At 42.6% G+C, this 17500-nt stretch overlaps 1 protein-coding gene across 3 annotated transcripts in view; it reads left to right on the plus strand.

Moving 5' to 3' along the window:
- LOC144667782 (atrial natriuretic peptide receptor 1) overlaps window positions 1-17028 on the plus strand; it is a 51224-nt gene extending 34196 nt beyond the window's left edge. For all 3 annotated transcript variants that reach the window (XM_078529226.1, XM_078529236.1, XM_078529244.1), the window contains 7 exons: window positions 1775-1868; window positions 2695-2782; window positions 8479-8618; window positions 10481-10633; window positions 10778-10876; window positions 14735-14826; window positions 16164-17028. In XM_078529226.1, coding sequence (XP_078385352.1) covers window positions 1775-1868; window positions 2695-2782; window positions 8479-8618; window positions 10481-10633; window positions 10778-10876; window positions 14735-14826; window positions 16164-16340 — 843 coding nt within the window. In that variant the 3' untranslated portion in view covers window positions 16341-17028. The remainder of the gene's footprint in view (window positions 1-1774; window positions 1869-2694; window positions 2783-8478; window positions 8619-10480; window positions 10634-10777; window positions 10877-14734; window positions 14827-16163) is intronic.
- The last annotated feature ends 472 nt before the right edge of the window (window positions 17029-17500 follow it).

Below are 17500 nucleotides of genomic sequence, written 5' to 3' on the forward strand. Positions count from 1 at the left end.
TAAAGGAGTTTCTCCTGAATTCTGTAATGGATTTAAGTTGATTTTAATGTTGCACCACTTTGTTCAACAGCTCTCAAAAAGTGAAAGAGCATTTCTACCAAAGAACCAGCACAGACGCATTGGGCCGAATGACCCCATTCTATGTTCTCTCATTTTATGACTGACACTACACTTCCCCAGATACCCAGATGCAATCCATTAGGCAGACAGCAGAGCCCAAGAGAATCCTTCAAGGATTCTGTTGGAATCCTGGGCCTGAGAAGGTTGTGTTGCAACTTGACTAATTGACCAAGAACTGTATCTAAGCAGCACAGGTGGAGAAACTGGAGAAGCTAGGGCATTCTCCTTAAAACAGCGAAGGTTAAGAGGGGATTTAGTAGAGGTGTTCACAATTTGGAATTGTTTAGATAGAGCATATAGAGAGAAACTGTATCTACTGGGAGAAGGGTCAAAGCCAGGGAATTTAAGATCACAGGACAGCCAAAGGGAAGATGAAGAGAAATATTTTTACACAGAAAGTTGTCATGATGTGCAATTTACTGGCTGAGAGGGTGGTGGAAGCAGATTCAATAGTAAAAATAGTAATAATTGAAAAGCAAAATTGGATAAATACTTGAAAAGGAAAAAAAAAATCAGGGCTTTTGAGGGAAAGAGCAGGCGATTAGGACCAATTGGATAGCTCTTCCAAAGAGCTGACACAGGCACGATGGGCTGAATAGCCTCCATCTATGCTGTTCGATTCAGTGTGCCAATTAACTGCTTTGCTTTGAGTAAGTGTGTACAGACACACTTCCTCATCCAGTTTCAAAGCATATCAGAAAATATAGGCATCGAATGATTAAAATCCCTAACTAGCGACTGAATGATCTTATCCAATGAAAGAGCTGCAAACAACAACTTAGCCACAAGTTGTGAACTTGTGTGCTCACCAGAGAAATAATAACCACTCGTTATTTGTTGATTTGACTTCCAGAGGGATGGAAGGATCACAAGGGAACCCCAAACTGTCTCTTGTAGCAGTGTCTCACAAAATTAAAGTTATTCCAAAAAAAAGTGCAATGTGCATGGGTCATCAGGCAGTAAGTGGGTAAGGTCTCTGGAGTAAGAGGGCAGGCCTTCTTGCGGTAAGTGGGCGTGGCCACAGCTAATAAGTGGGTGGGGCCTCCAGAGCTAAGTGGGCAGACCCTCTGGAGGTAAGTGGGTGGAGCCTCCAGAGGAACATGTGCAGATTCCCTTGTGGTAAGTGGTGGATCCTCTGCTAGTAAATCATGGAGTCTCCAGTGAAATGTGGGCAAATCCTCTGGCAGTTAGTGGACAGGTCCTCTAGCCGTAAATGGGTGGAGTCTCCAGTGGAATATGGACAGTTCCTCTGGCTGTCAATGGGCACATCATCCAGTGGGAATTAGGTGTGGCCACTGCCAGTAAGTGGGAAGGGCCTGTTCTGGTAAGCAGGCAGGGTCTTTGGCATTAATTGGCTGGCTCTGTTCCTAGTTTTAATCTTGGCAATGCCCCATTCACAGATACATAAATGGTAATGGCATGATGGAAATTGGCCCAAGCAGGTTTGCCATAAGAATGTGAAAAAGATATGACCCAAAGTCCAAGCTTGGGGCTAAATAGAGGTCATGATGGCCTGGTCACCAGGTGTGATACCTGGCCCAGAGTTCAGGTTGGAAATATTCATCTCTTACTGCACTGAAATAAAGAAATTAGGACTCATCCTGATTCTGTTACACGACTGGCTAGCTCTTAACTGATTTATGTCTGTGTTAAGATGGAGAAATACAGCAAACACCTGGAAACTCTGGTAGCTGAAAGGACACAAGACCTGGTTCATGAGAAACAGAAAACAGATCGTCTGCTTTACAGTGAGTCCCAAAATGGCAGCACCTTCAATAAAACCCACTCACATTCCAACAGTTTAATATAACAATGATTATTAATTGTGGTTTCAAAAAAAAAAAGCCTTCCCTGCTATGCTTCGTTCTGAATAAAACTGATTAAAGGCAAGCCTAGAAATTATTATCAGCAGTGTTAGAAAATGGATGCCTAACAAGTATCAGGCCATATTAATACATCCACTATATAAGCAAAAGCAATCATGTGTTTTTAAGCAGAGCAATGAGAACGGGTCAGAATGGGCCTTCTTCTTGTAACATGGGCCATTTTTCATCAAGGTTTACTGATTGGAGTGTAGTGCCGGTCATCTTATGTGAAAATGTATACTACATGTATGTTGCCTTATTTTTTTATATTAGTTCATGGGATGTGGGCATCCCTGGCTAGGCCAGCATTTATCACCCATCCCTAACTGCCCTTGTTCAGAGTCAACCACATTGCTGGGGGTCTGGAGTCACACATAGGCCAGACTAGCTAAGGACAGGCATTAGTGAACTAGGTGGGTTTTTACAACAATTGGCAATGGTTTCATGGTCATCCAGATTTTTAAAAATTGAATTCAAATTTCACCATCTAGCCATGGTGGGATTTGAACCCCAGTCCCTAGAGCATTACCCTGGGTCTCTGGAATACTAGTCCAGTGACAATACCACTATTCCACCACCTCCCCCATATAATATGTATAATAATCCACTGACCCTTTTAGAACAACATGAGAAGGGGATATTGCTGACAGGTTGCACTATGTTTACAGTTAGGTTTTGCATGCGTCTAAGCTATTTGTTCCTCTTTTAGGTATGTTGCCAAAACAAGTGGCTGATGACCTAAGGCAGGGAATCACAACTCAAGCTCAAAACTATGCTAGCGCAACAATATTCTTTAGGTAAATACAGCAACAGCAATGTTTATTTATAAAATGCCTTTAATGTAATAAAATGACCCAAGGCACTTCACAGGGGCATTATAAAAGACACCAGGCCCAATAAAGCAATATTAGAGAAGATGGCCGAAGGCTTGGTCAAAGAAGTAGGTTTTAAACAGCTTAATGGAAGAAAGTGAAGGAAGTGGAGAGGTTTAAGGAGGGAATTCCAGAGCTTAGGGCCCAGGCAGCTGAAGGCATGGCCACCAATGGTGGAGCGATGGAGATCGGGGATCAGAATTAGATGAGTGCAGATATCTTAATGTGCTGTAGGGCTGGAGGTAATGACAGAGATTGGGAGGGGTGGTGAAGCCACGGAGGGATTGTAGAGCAAGGATGAGAATTTTAACATCAAGATGTTGCTTGACCAAGTCAGCAAGCACAGGGATGATGGATCGACAGGACTTGGTGCGATAGAGGACATGGGCAGCAGGGTTTCAAATAACCTCAAGTTTGCAGAGGGTGGGAATGTGGGAGGCCGGCCAGAATGAGCTGGAATAGTTAGAATGTGCGACACCTGTAGATTTCTTCCTGACCAATCCAGTTTGTAAACTGTACTCCAAGGATTTTGACTGCATACTGTACCAGCTAAAAAAGCCAGAGTATTGTAAAGTGAGAGGCATTCTATTAAAAGAACCAGCTTATATTGAGCAGTCTTGAATAGCAAAGTGTCAGCAAGCTATTACAGAGCTATGTCTTCAACCTGAGTGATGGGAAGCTAAGCTGCACATATATATTTGCTACCACTGTCAGCAGCTCTTCCTGCTTAGCAAGCGAATGATCCTGACAATGTCAGTGATGTATTAAACAGGGACTATGCCTCTTTGTGACTGAAAAACAGTTCACCAGATTTTTTTGGGAGCGAAGAAAATGATCCAAATTGAATCGAGCTTCACTATCGTGGTGTAGAGTATAAAAAGGATTTGCGCCTGTTAACCATGCTCATTTGCCCATTACATGACCATTCTGCAATTTTATGAATGCCTTTCCTGTATTTTGCCGCAGCCCTCCTCTGAAGTAACAACACCCCCCACCCCCCCCCCCCCCCCCCCCCCCCAAATTTGGAGTCGGCCACAAATTTTGGAAAAGGTACCTCCAATTCCCAAATCCAAATTGTTTATGCATTTTGGCCGAAAATTGTGGGCCATTTGACAGTACTTCAAAAACACGTGAAAGCAGATTAGAGGAAAATTGATTCCACGTATATGTCACACCATTTCTCACCTTGTCATGTTTACTTCGATACTCAGCATACAAATGTAAAATGATGAGCTGTTTGCTGAAGTAAATCTGCACTTGTTATAAATAAATGCTGTTAAAATAGAAGCACTTTTACTTATTAAAGTAAGTCCGCGCTGAGGTTCAAGAAGGCAGCTGACCACCACCTTCTCAAGGGCAATTAGGGATGGGCAATAAATGCTGGCCTAGCCAGTGATGAATGATTTTTTTGAAAATGCAGAATGCATTCTGGTAACAATTAAATGAAAGAAAGAACTTTCATTTATATAGCTCCTTTCACAACTTCAGGACATCCCAAAGTGCCAATCCACCAATAAAGTACTTTTTCACGAAGTGTTGTAATGCAGGAAATGCAGCAGCCATTTTGCGCACAGCAAGCTCCCACAAACAGCAATGAGATAATGACTCAATTGCTCGTTTTAGTGAAGTTGGTTTAGGGATAAATATTGGCCAGGACACCAGGGAGAGCTCCCCTGCTCTTCTTTGAATAGTGCCATGGGATCTTTTACATCCCACTGAGATGGCAGACTGTTTAACACCTCATTCATTTGAAGAATGTTACGAACATTTCCTGGAAGAATTATAACTAAGTGTCACCTTAAGGTCTGTCCTAATGTATGAGCTGGCAATTAATCCATGTGTCTAGTGTGGGCTTGCCATGTGATACAAGATACAAGATCATCTGTGATGTATATATGATCTACTAAAGTACACTAGCTTTGCAATTCCATCATAGGACAGCAGTTCATGCAATAATGCATTTGCATAAAATTTCTTTCTCTGCTATTAAAACCGATGTCATTAATTATTTTTAACATAAATAGGTTAACACAGCACCAACAACTTGCATTTATATAGCGCCTTTAACATTGTAAAACATCCCAAAGAGCATCACAGGAGCATGATGAGTCAAAAATGTAACACCGAGCCACACAAAGAGGGATTAGGACAGGCGACCAAAAGCTTGATGAAAGGGGTAGATTTTAAGGAGCGTCTTAAAGGAGTTGGGAGGGGTAGGGAGCTGGAGAGGTTTAGGGAGGGAATTCCAGAGCTTAGAACCCAGGCAGTTGAAGGCACGGCCGCCAATGGTGGGGCGAAGGTAAGTGGAGGGTCTCAAGAGGCCAGAATTGGAGGAGCTCAGAGCCCTTGGAGGGTTGAAGAACTAGAATAAAATATCCAGAGAAAGCAGTTTTGCATAGAACAGTTTACGGGTGTATATACGATTAATTTCAAGACCAGAGTGATGAAACATATGTGAGTGAAGACTAGAAAATTCCTGCCCAGCTCTGTAAAGTAAGAGAAAGCTAAATGTAGAATCTGAGACTAAAAATCTAAACTGGATGGCATATGGTAAAATATGATAGAGTCTGGATCTTCCATTTTTGAGCTTCCAACCAATCTTTAATTTCTTTATGCCCATCATTGTACTGCCTGTCACAGAAGATGCACAGCAGCTGCAATGGGAATTTGTTGACCACAATCGTTTAAAGACTGAAAATTGCTGAGGGTTATGTACCCTTTTTTGGCACTTTTCTTTAAATTAAAAAATCTTTCCCATTTAAATTCATTCTATTATTAGCCATCCCTCAACCAGCATCTCAAAAACACATTAACTGGTCATTATCACATTGCTGTTTTTTTTTTGGGATCTTGCTGTGCAAAAGTTGGCTGCCATGTTTCCACGAAACTACTACAGCGACTAATAGTCCTTCATTGGCTGTGAAGCACTTTGAGACATCCTGAGGTTGCAAACGGTTCAATAGAAACAGAAATTCTTTCACTCTTTATTTCACCTGCAGTTTTTCAAACATCAGCTCACCGCCACCTTCTCAAGGGCAGTTAGGGATGGGCAATAAATGCTGGCCCAGCCAGCGAAGCCCATACCCCGCAAATGAATTAAAAAAAAACCGAGAGTAAAATACTGGGCTGTAAACTCCTCTGTGACCATTGCTCAATTTTGTCTGTGATTGGCTAATGGAGGGTGTTGATAGTTTAATTCCTCATTTCTCCCAAAAGCACCCCCATTATGGCACAGTGCTTCATTTCAATAGCACTCCTCCTCCTTCAGGTAACCATGCTCTTAGAGGGCATTGGTAACCATGGACTTCCATTGGATTGGCCCATGCTTACACTTGGAAAAGTACTGCAGTGGTTTGCCATTGCCTTCTGCAGTATGGCTGACCAGGAAACTCTCCTGTGCTTGCTGCCTGCCACTAGGCATATTGGAAGGATTTACAGGCTGATAATCAACCTGTTTGGCTACGTTATGAACACACCTTCTATGGCCATGGTCCCTGAAGTGGGACTTGAACCCAGAGCTTCTGGCCCAGAAGTGGGGATGCTATCCACTGTGCCCCAAGACCTCCTGCAGCATGCCTCATCATATTTTAATGTGTACAATTATGTCCAATTCTGTGCACCATGTTTTAGGAAGGTTGTCAAGGTTTTAGAGAAGGTGCAGGAGAGGTTTACTAGGACTGTACTATCGATGAGGAACTTCAGTTAAGTCAATAGATTGGAGAAGCTGGCATTGTTCTCCTTAGAGCTAGGAAGGTTGAATAGAGGTGTTCAAAATCATGAACAGCTTTGGCAGAGTAAATAAGTTGAAACTTTCAAGTGGCAGAAAGGTCTGTAAACAAAGAACACAGATTTAAGATAATTGACCAAAGAACCCAAGGAGAGATGAGGAGAAATTTATTATGCAGCAAGCTGTGGTTTGTAATGTGCTGCCTGAAGGGGCAGTGGAAGCAGATTCAATAGTAGCTTTCAAAAGGGAATTGAATAAATACTTTAAAGGAAAACATGTGCAGGGCCATGAAGAAAGAACAGTGGAATGGAACTAATTGGATAGCTCTTCCAAAGAGAGAGTACAGACATGATGGGCCAAAGAGCCTCCTTCTACGATGTATCATTCTATGATTCGACGATTCAACAGTTCGAATAACTTTTTAAGTTGGGTTTTTTTCCATCCCTACATCAGAGGATTGGTTCCTTTCCCTCACTGTATGGTTCAAGTTGTTTTTGGTAAGTTGGTGAGAAGTAGCCGCTAACCATTTAGAAATCTCAAGATGGAGTGGCTCAGTGGCTCAGGGCTTAAACCATATAAACCAGAAAGGTTCAAGGCTTGACTGAACCAACTGTACTGAGTTAGCTCATTTCAACTAAGATGGCAGTGGAGCACCTTGAATGCTCAGACAGGAATGAGTTGCGTTGTGGCTGGATAGATTGTCAACAGTAGACTCACATTCGTAGATGGGGAACAAACAGTTCCGCAAGTGGAAGTGTGACAATTGCAGTAAAGATATCCATGTAATGTAACCTCCTCTATTGAGTAGAATGGGCCCATAGCCTTTGGAGCTGGAAGAATGAGAGGTAACCACATTGAAACATGTAAAATTCATAGAGGACTTAAATGAGTAGATGTTGAGGATGTTTCCTCCAGCTGAAGAACCTAGAACTAAGGGTCACAGTTTCAGGATAAGGTGTCAGCCATTTAGGAGAAATTTCTTCACTCAGAAGTTTGTAAATCCTTGGAATTCTCAACCCTAGAGAGCTGGAGAATTTTTATTAGTTGAATTTAAAATTCCACTAGCTGCCATGCTGGGATTTGAACTCAAGTTCCTAGATTACATGTTGGTGACATAAACCACTACGCTACCATCTCCCCAGAGAGCTCTGGGTGCTTACTTGTTGAGTATACTCAAGGCTAAGGTTAATAGATTTTTGGGAACTAAGGGAATGAAGGGATATTGGGATAACGCAGGAAGGCAGGGATGAGATAGGAAATCAACCATGATCTAATTGAATGACGGAGCAGGTTCCAGGTGTATGGTTCACTTCTGTTCCTATTTCTTATGTTCTTATGTACCTGTTGAATGCAAACAGTTTGATTTTATTGCTGAGGTGCACCAGATTATGGTGTGTTCCTTGCAGTGAGTTTTACACCAAATTTTAAAGCGCAGAAACAGGCCATTCAGCCCAACTAGTCCATCTAGCCTATGCTCCACATGACCCTCCTCCCGTCCTTCTTCATCTCATCCTATCAGCATATTCTTCTCAAACAAAAACAAAAATAGCTGGAAAAACTCAGCAGGTCTGACTGCATCAGTGGAGAGGAAGACAGAGTTAACGTTTCACGTCCGTATGACTCTTCATCAGAACTGAAGCATATTCTTCTATTCCTTTCTCCCTCATGTGATTATCTAGCTTCCCCCTTAAATGCAAACATGCTATTTATCTCAAGTTTTTTCTTAATTCTTTCATGGGTTGTGGGCGTGGCTGGCTAGGCCAGCATTTGTTGCCCATCTCTAATTGCCCTTGAGAAAATGGTGTGCGATATGATAGCAAATTCCACCTTTTCACCACTCTCTGGGTAAAGAAGTTTATGTTATGATTTATCCATTTTTCTTTCTGCTCCACAGTGATATTGAAGGCTTTACACAGTTGTCCAGTACGAGTACACCATATCAAGTTGTAGAATTATTAAACAAGTTATACACAACCTTCGATGAAATTATAGACAATTATGATGTCTACAAAGTAGAAACTATAGGAGATGCATGTAAGTATTTCATGTGGACTTTCTAAAAATCAAAGTTGAGAATTGTTTCTTTTGCAATAACTTAATTTATATAGAGCACCCGTAACAAAGTAAAACGTTCTCATTGCACTGCCCAGGAGCACTATCAAACAAAATTTGACTATGAGCTGCATAAGGAGATATTAGGACAGGTGACCAAAAGCTTGGCCAAAAAAGCAGGTTTTAAGGAGCGTCATAAAGGAGGAGAGAGAGGTGGAGAGGTTTAAGGAGCGAATCACAGAGGTTAGAGCCCAGCCAGCCAATGGTGGAGTAACGAAAATAGGGGCTGCACAGAGACCAGAAATGAAGGAGCACAAAGCCCTCAGAGGGTTGTAGGGGCAGAGGAGGCTACAGAGAAAGAGAGGGGCGAGAGGCGAGACCATGGAAGGATTTGAAAGCAAGCACACCACAACAAATGAATAGATATATTGGTCAAATCTTGAATGTGGAGTTGTGCTGGTAAAATAGGATTACCAACCCGCCAGGAGTGTCCGGAAATTAAAGGTTAAGCTGTTATGAGCAACCAGGGAAAAAAAAATACACTGTAACCACTCCAGTCCAGAAATATTGTTTGGAAACACCAGTTGTCCGGAAATTTTTTGAGAAAATCCTGGATGTCATCGACATCATTTTAATACAATATTTGGAAAGCAGAAACATGGAAGATACAATATTTGAATATGTAAAACAATTTTTATTACTGCTTTATAAGGTTTTGTCACTTCTATTTTTCAGGTAAATATTTATATCTACAGTGTTTTCTATTTCACACACTTGTTGTTTGGAATTCTAAAGTCATTTTATAATCCAGAAAATTCCAAAATCCTGAAATGCCTCAGTCCTGAGCACTCTGAACACTAAAGGTTGCAGTGTATTAGGAAAAAAAAAATCATTTTTGCTTTTGTTTGAACACTTTTGTTTCTTAGTTACAAAATACTGGAAATGGGAAAGAATGTTGTTTGACTGGGGTAGGGTGATGGAGGCAGGAGATCATTGTAGTATATTGAAAATTGCAATGTGCATTTGTCCTCTTGAGGCTACCATACACACATGTACCAGCAGAGGGGGTCTCCTAGACAGAGGTAACAAATGATCCATGTTTAACAGCTTGTGCATTTTTAATTCTAAGGGCGAAATTTTACAACAGTGGGATTTTACATTCCCGCCGAAGCCAAAGCGGTTTAGAATGTCTCACCGCATTTTACAGCTCCATCCCCGCCAAAGCGGGGCCATAAAATTCTGCCCTAAATGTCTCTGGCTGAATATATAACTGTTCCTGTCTCAAGAACTTCACACTCATGTGGTGAATCTTCCAGGAATGCATCCTATCAGAGTTGGCAGCTCTATGTTAAAATGGTTAGTGGTTTAACCTTTCAACACAGCTAAATGGATCAATATGGCCACACAATCTGGACACAAATCAATGGTGAATCTAGGGTTTGGTTGACATTCATTTTCATCTTGCTGCAGCCTTCATGGGTCTGCTTCAGGCTGCACATCTGACAGCATTCCAGGCCACCCCATCCCCACCCTGACGTCCACCCAAACTGACATCCAGACGAAAGTTATTGGAGGGTAGTGTGGGGTGGAGGAGTGGAGCCGGCAGAAGAGGCACCACCTCTTCTCTCTCCATCAGAACGTGCCATGGTAGGGTGAAAACTAAGCAGGCACAACTTCCATCCAATTAGGTTCTTCCAGTCCTGTCGCTGTCCCTGTCCCTGTGCCCCAACACTGATCCAAGGAGGAGCAGTATTTGCAAGGCCTCAGTGTTTTTAAACAGTAGGATTTCAATAAGAAAAGATTGCGAAGGTGCTAAATGGCCTGATTTTCTTCTTTTTTTGCAGATATGGTAGTCTCGGGCGTGCCAAAAGAAAACGGCATTGGTCACGCCAGTGAGATAGCAAGCATGGCCCTGGATTTGGTTGCTGTGTGTAACACTTTCAAAATTCCACACAAGCCACAGACAAAACTCAAGATTCGAGCTGGAATCCACTCAGGTGATGGAAGACTACCATAATTAATCATTTTGACATAGTACTTATACCGATTGTCTCATTTTATCGCAACATTTGCGCATGTACCTGCCAACAAGTTGCAATGACACTGAACGTTGTTTTTCTTTCTAACATGGGCAACTGCAGGGCCTGTGGTTGCCGGGGTGGTTGGAACAAAGATGCCTCGTTACTGCTTATTTGGTGACACCGTAAACACTGCTTCAAGGATGGAGTCAACAAGTCAAGGTAGAATGTGAATATTTACTTTCCCACTTTGTTCCCAATTCAAATCTTTTTGAAAGTAAAACAGAAAGTGCAGGAAAAATTCAACAGGCCTGGCAGCATCTATGGAAGCATTTTCAAGCCCAATATCACTCCTCTTTGGAACCTTTTTTGAAGTGGCTTGAGTCCCCTACCAAATTCTAAATGACGGCAATTAGGAAATTGAGCTGTGGCTTCAAGAAGATTTGCCATTCTTACAGATAATTCTAGAGTAAAGAAGCAGTGTTTATCCTCCACAGGAATCTCATGCCACTTCTCTTCATCTCATCCTATCAACATATCCTTCCATTCTTTTCTCCCTCATGTACTTGTCTCATTTTTTCATAAATATATCCACGTTATTCAGCTTTGGCTCTGCTGGTAGCGCTGATTTGGATGAAAGGCCATCGGCCTGAACCGTTAAACCTGTTTCTCTCTCCACAGCTGCTGCCTGACCTGCTGAGCATTTCCAGCGTTTTCTGTTTTGATTTATAATCGAGGTTCTGTTTTCAGATGCGGGCTGAGCAACAACCTCGTCATTCAAACGCCGCACCTGAATCTGTAAATAAAACAGAGCGAGGAAGAGTGTCATGTCAGGAGATGGAAAAGTGGCTTTGCAGGGAGGAGCTTGGTGAGGTGCCCTGTGTATAGGAACGCTCACCAATTTCCACTGTGTGGTTATCGATCAGGCTCGAGCAAACGGAGGCCCGTGGACCATAATGTGGCCCAAGAAGCCCCTCCACATGGCCCCCCCGGAGCCACTGATCAAAATGCTGCTAAGACTGGTCAGTGAAATTGAAGATTTCTTCAAGGGGCTGCTCTTCCAGTCGCAGCCTGTTTCTCTCCCATGACTGCTGCTGATAGGCTCACGACCCCTCAGGGCGCACCCGCGGTCAGGTGCCCTTAGGCCTCAGGCCTCGCCCCAGGTCTCTCTTCCCTTATCGTTTTGGTATTTTGTTTTTTGCTCGGCAAGTTGCTTCTTTTCATATGTCAGCTGATTTTTTTTTTGAAATTCACGTTTTGCGTTGGGCCCAAACCTTCTCTTTCTGAAATATGCTCATCGGCCCCTTGAGTGAGGGAAAAAAATTGAAATGTACCCCCTTCCCACAAGCCCCCCTTGCCAAACCCAAACCCAAAAAGGTTGGACGAGCCTATTATATACGGTTTGGAGATGGACCGTTGATTTAAACAAAGTGAAAACTGAATGGGATCTATAAAGGCGACCAGTTAGCTCACCATGCTACTGCCCCTAGAGCTGTTAAGATCCAATTTGCCGTCATCTGAATTACTTTGCTGGAAAGTTTAAGGAAGGACCTTCTGAATCCATAGAACAGTTACAGCACAGAAAGAGGCCGTTCAGCCTGTTGTGTCCATGCCAGGTCTCTGTCAAGGTTTCTCAGCTAGTTGCACTCCACCACCTGTTCCCTGTGACCCTGCAATTTTTTTCTCTTCAATGACTATCCAATTCCTTTTAGAAAGCACAATTGAATCTGCTTCCACCACACTCTCAGGCAGTGGACTCCAGACCCTAACCACTCGCTGTGTAAAAAAATAATTTTCCTCAATGTCGTCTTTGGTTCTTCTGCCATTCACCTTAAACCAGCGTCCTCTGGTTTCCGACCCTCCTACAACAGAAACTGTTTCTCTCTGATTACTCTGTCCAGACCTCTCATGATTTTGAATACCTCTCTCAAATCTCCTCTCAACATTCTCTTCTCCAGGAGAACAGCCCCAGCTTCTCCAATCTATCCACGCAGCTGAAATCCCTCATCCCCTGGAACCATTCTCATAAACCTTCTCTCTGATGCACACTGATTATTTTGACACCTTTGAATCCTGTGTTCTGAACTTTGATGGGTGCGTAGATAAATACTAAAGACAGCAAGAGAGAGGGGGAGAGAACACATCAGTTCCCTAAAATTGCAGGTCTTGAGGGACTAGACAAGGCTTCTTCCCTGATCAGTCACAACCCAGCAAGCCGGAAGTAGACTTTTCCAATTGTCCAGACTGGGAATGTTAAACAACTTAAAACGGTATCACAGTCAATTTTGCACACAAGCTGTGGTTGATCTGAAACAGAGAAGCTTACAGTCTGCATTAGGCCAAAGGTCTTGCCTTGGACATCCCTGTTTTATGGTAAGCTGCATATAGTGACACAACAAGCCCTGGTCAGAATGGAGATGATTGAGTAATTTTCCCTTCCCCACCCCACATCCCCCTCCCCACCACAATCATGCCTGGAGACCACACTGCCTCAAGACTGAGCTTGATTTTAAGCACATAATTTGTATTTTGTAACTACCCTCCACTCACTGCATTTTGCTAGAGAAATAACCCTGCTTTTATTGGGAGCCTTTGCCCTAGTTTCAGTCATGAGTTCTGATGATGGAGTTTGAGAAAACTCTTTGAGAATAGACTCTGTAGACTGTTTGCTGCAGGGTGCCTTTTAAAAGGACTCTGTTTTCTGTTTGCTGACTAAATAGATTTTATTTGCTGTAAAATAGACTGCTTGCTCTGAGCTCTGCCATAAGCCTGTCCCACTTCCAACTCATTGGCTGAAAGGGCGCTGTCAATATTCATTTTGCCTATAGTATTATACCATCAGCAATTAAACATTCTTTACTACCCGCACTGCTTAAAAAAAAAGGGACAGTGATAGTAAGTTCTGTTTAAGGGAGACGGTGGCACAGTGGCAATATCACTGGTGTGGTAACCCAGAGGCCCAGGCTAATGCTCTGGTGACATGGGTTCATGGCAACCGTTGGAATTTAAATTCAATTAATAAAATCTGGAATTGAAAGCTCGTCTCAGTAATAGTGACCATTGTTGTAAAAACCCATCTGGTTCACTGCCCTTTAGGGAGGGAAATCTGCCATCCTTACCCGGTCTGGCCTACATGTGACCCCAGACCCACAGCAATGTGGTTGGCACTTAACTGCCCTTGGAAGTGGTCTCGCAAGCCACTCAGTTCAAGGTCATTTGGGGATGGGCAATAAATGCTGGCCTTGTCAATGACGCCCATATCCAATGAAAGAGTTAAACAAAAAGGAATGATGGAAGAGAGAATGTCAAAATCTGCACCCCGCCCCCCCCCCCTCCCCCCCACCAAAGTTATACACAAGATTGTACCATGAGCTGCCAGTCAAAGCTAAAGGCTAGAAGTTATTTATGGCGATAACAGTGGACGTGCTCCAGGCATCATGCGTGTGTGCCAGGCTCAATCAACACCAGCTAATTTTTTCCTACCCATCATTTTCCTGTTTGTACATACAGAGATAAGAAATCACTGGGGGAAGAGGTAGACAGTAGGAAAATGGCTGGGAAAAATGTAAGCTTATTAAAAAAAATCATCACACTTTTAAGTCTTGTTGCAAAAGATGATGTGAAACAGGCCCGAAGAGTTGAATGGAAAAGAATTTCAGGACTAGGGAGAAAGAGGAGGTCTTGTGGCACAGTGGTAGCATCCCTACTTCTGGGCCAGAAGCTCTGGGTTCAAGTTCCACTTCAGGATTTGATGGCCACAGAAGATGTGTCACAACATGGCCAAACGGTTTGATTTTCAATCTGTAAATCATGCTGACATGCCTATGGTAAGAGCAGAAGAGTTTCCTGGTCACCCATCTGTAGAAGGCAATGGTAAACAACAGCAGTACTTTGCCAGGCATAATCACAGACCAAGACAGAATCCATAGTCACTGATGCCCTTTCAGAACATGGTACCTGAAGAGAGCAAGGGCAGTGGAATTAGTTGGATACCTCTTTCAACAGAACCATGGGCTGAATGGCCACCCTTCTACGCTGTAAGATTCTAAGTACCAAGCTGTTTTGTTACTTATATTTTAGCTCTGAAGATACAATGCAGTTCCAGCACAAACATGCTACTGGAGCAGTTTGGAGGATATGTCTTAATATGTCGTGGCACTTTGCAAATAAAAGTAAGTGAATCTCATTCGCATCCTATGTTGGGCTTTAGTGGAACAAGTGAAAAATATGTATGATGATGACGTGAGTAAAATAACTTTTCTAATGAATATTTAGCCTTGTCACGGTATCAAATAAAATGCTTGAGTCATGAGTTAATTTAATCCACTGACCAGGCTAATAGATCCATGTGTCAAAGTTATTTTTAATTCACATTCCGGGTGAAGTGTGCATATCTCAGAGAAGGTGAATGTGAGCAGGGTCGGGCTTGATAGCGTTTGCTCGGAATGGCTTTCATCCATGAGAGCATGTGAAGCACTGTGCAGTGTCAAAGGGGAATCCAAAACTAGGGGCCATCAATGTAAGAGAGCCACTAATAAATCCAATTGGGATTTCCAAAGAAACCTCTTCACACTGAGAGTGGCGAGAATGTGGAACTCACTATCACAGGGAGCAGTTGAGGTGAATAGTATGGATTCATTTAAGGGGAAGATGGATAAATACTCGAGGGAGGAAAAAACTAGAAGGATATACTGATAGGGTGAAATGAAATAGAGTGCTGGAGGCTCCTGTGGAGCATAAACACCAGCATAGACCAGTAGGACAGAATGACCTACATCAGGGGTATACAGTTTAGGAATTTCAAAACTAAGGGCCATAAGTATAAGATAGTCACTAATAAATCCAATGGGGGGATTCAGGGGAAACTTCTTTACCAAAGAGTGGTGAGAATGTGGAACTTGCTACCACAAGGAGATGGTAGTGTGGTGGTACTATCACTGCACTACTGGCCCAGGGGCCCAGCCTATCCTCTGGGGACATGGGTTCAAATTCCACCAGCCCTGGAAATTTAAATTCAATTAATAAATCTGGAATATAAAACTAGCCTCAGCAATGGTGACCATGGTAACTATCATCAATTGTTGTTAAACACCCACCTAGTTCACTATTGTCCCCTTTAGGGAAGGGAAATCTGCTATCCTTACCTGGTCTGGCCTACATGTGACTCCAGATCCACAGCAATGTGGTTGACTCTTAACTGCCCTCTGAAGTGGCCCAGCAAACCTCTCAGTTCAAGGGCAATAGGGACGAGCAACAAATGCCGGCCTTGCCAGCGATGCCCACAACTCACGGGGAAAAAAAGTTGAAAAGCATTGAAGTATTTCAGGGAATGTTTGTTAAACATGGGAGGGAATAAGGAATAGAAGGTTGTGCTAATAGGAATGAGATGAAGTAGGGTGAGAGGAGTCTCAATTGGAGTATAAACACCAGCATGAACTGTTGGGCCGAATGGCCTCTTTATATGCTGCAAATTCCATGTAATCTGCCTTAGACTTTCTGTCATTTGCAGGGAAAGGGCGACATGGTGACCTACTGGCTTGAAGGAAAGCAAAGTTCAGCATCAAGCACATCAGTGAACGCACCAACAAACCCAGAAAACATCAAACCCGTACCAGAGTCAGAGAAAGAAACATATAGTGTCATTCCTGGAGTGTTGAGCAACGATCTTCAATCTAATTCCTGCTAGCCCACAAATCTATCATTTAAGATCAGCAAGTAGAAGCCATTTGATATTTTCAGCATTTCAAGTGTTGCATAGGCTCAGGCGGGGATGGGGGGGATCAATTGAAAATGTCAAAACGAAGATTGATAGGCTTCTGTTAGGCAAGGGATTTTAAGGGTTACAGAACCAAGGCAAGTAAATGGAGTTAAGGTACAGATCAACCATGATCCAATTGAATGGCGGAACAGGCTCGAGGGGCTGAATGGCCTCCTCCTGTTTCTATGTTCCTATGCCTCCCCTGCAGCGTTTCCAGATCAATAGAAGCCCCATTGAAAAGGGATCTGTTGGTTAGGGGAATCAAGAAGTTGTGACTTATTATCTAGGATTTAAATCATGTAATTGTCATATATTGGGTTCCATATACATTCTAAAGCATCTCTAAACATTATTGAAAGTTTTGTGACTGCCTCACCATTCTTGATCACATTGTCATTACATCCTATTCTTATGCTCGAAATCCCATATATCAACATGTCACAATGGAAAAATCCCTATGTCAACATTTTACTGTCACACTTTGTTGATGAACCAATTGGATCACTCCAAAAACATTTGGTGAAAGAAGCATCTGCCTTTTTTACTCAGTAACTGACATTTCTAATGTGCCAAATAAGGCTTTAAACAAAAATTAATAAATTTGAAAAACTACAAATAGCATGATTAAGTTTCTTCATTGAATTATCTTTTGTGCCTTGTAATACCTCCATCATAGTTTTTACTTGAAGGACTCAGCCTCTCTCATAAACCTGAGCTTGTCATTGTTTTTGCCAAGCGGAACTCTCCAAGGCGGAAGATGGATTCTGCAGTCTGGACATATGCAGTCAGGAGTTTGTCTCACAATAATGGCCGGGGTTTTGCCTTCATCAGGCGGGCTCGGCAGGGGTGAACGGGAGCAATCGGGAAGCAGAGCCGCCTCAGGGAGATGAAGATTTAAAAAATTAAAAATAAAGGATTTTAAAATGTTAAAAGACACGTCCCCTCATGTGACTCTGTCATATGAACAGGGACATGTTATTAATGCAATGTTAAAATTTTTATTTAAATTTTAATAGCTGTTGGAAACCTCATCCCGCCTGTGGATGAGCTTTCCTAAACAATCCAAAGGCCGCTTGGCCTTTTTGCCT

This window comes from Cetorhinus maximus, chromosome 2, assembly GCF_964194155.1.
Source record: "Cetorhinus maximus chromosome 2, sCetMax3.hap1.1, whole genome shotgun sequence".
In the NCBI taxonomy this organism is placed as follows: domain Eukaryota; kingdom Metazoa; phylum Chordata; class Chondrichthyes; order Lamniformes; family Cetorhinidae; genus Cetorhinus; species Cetorhinus maximus.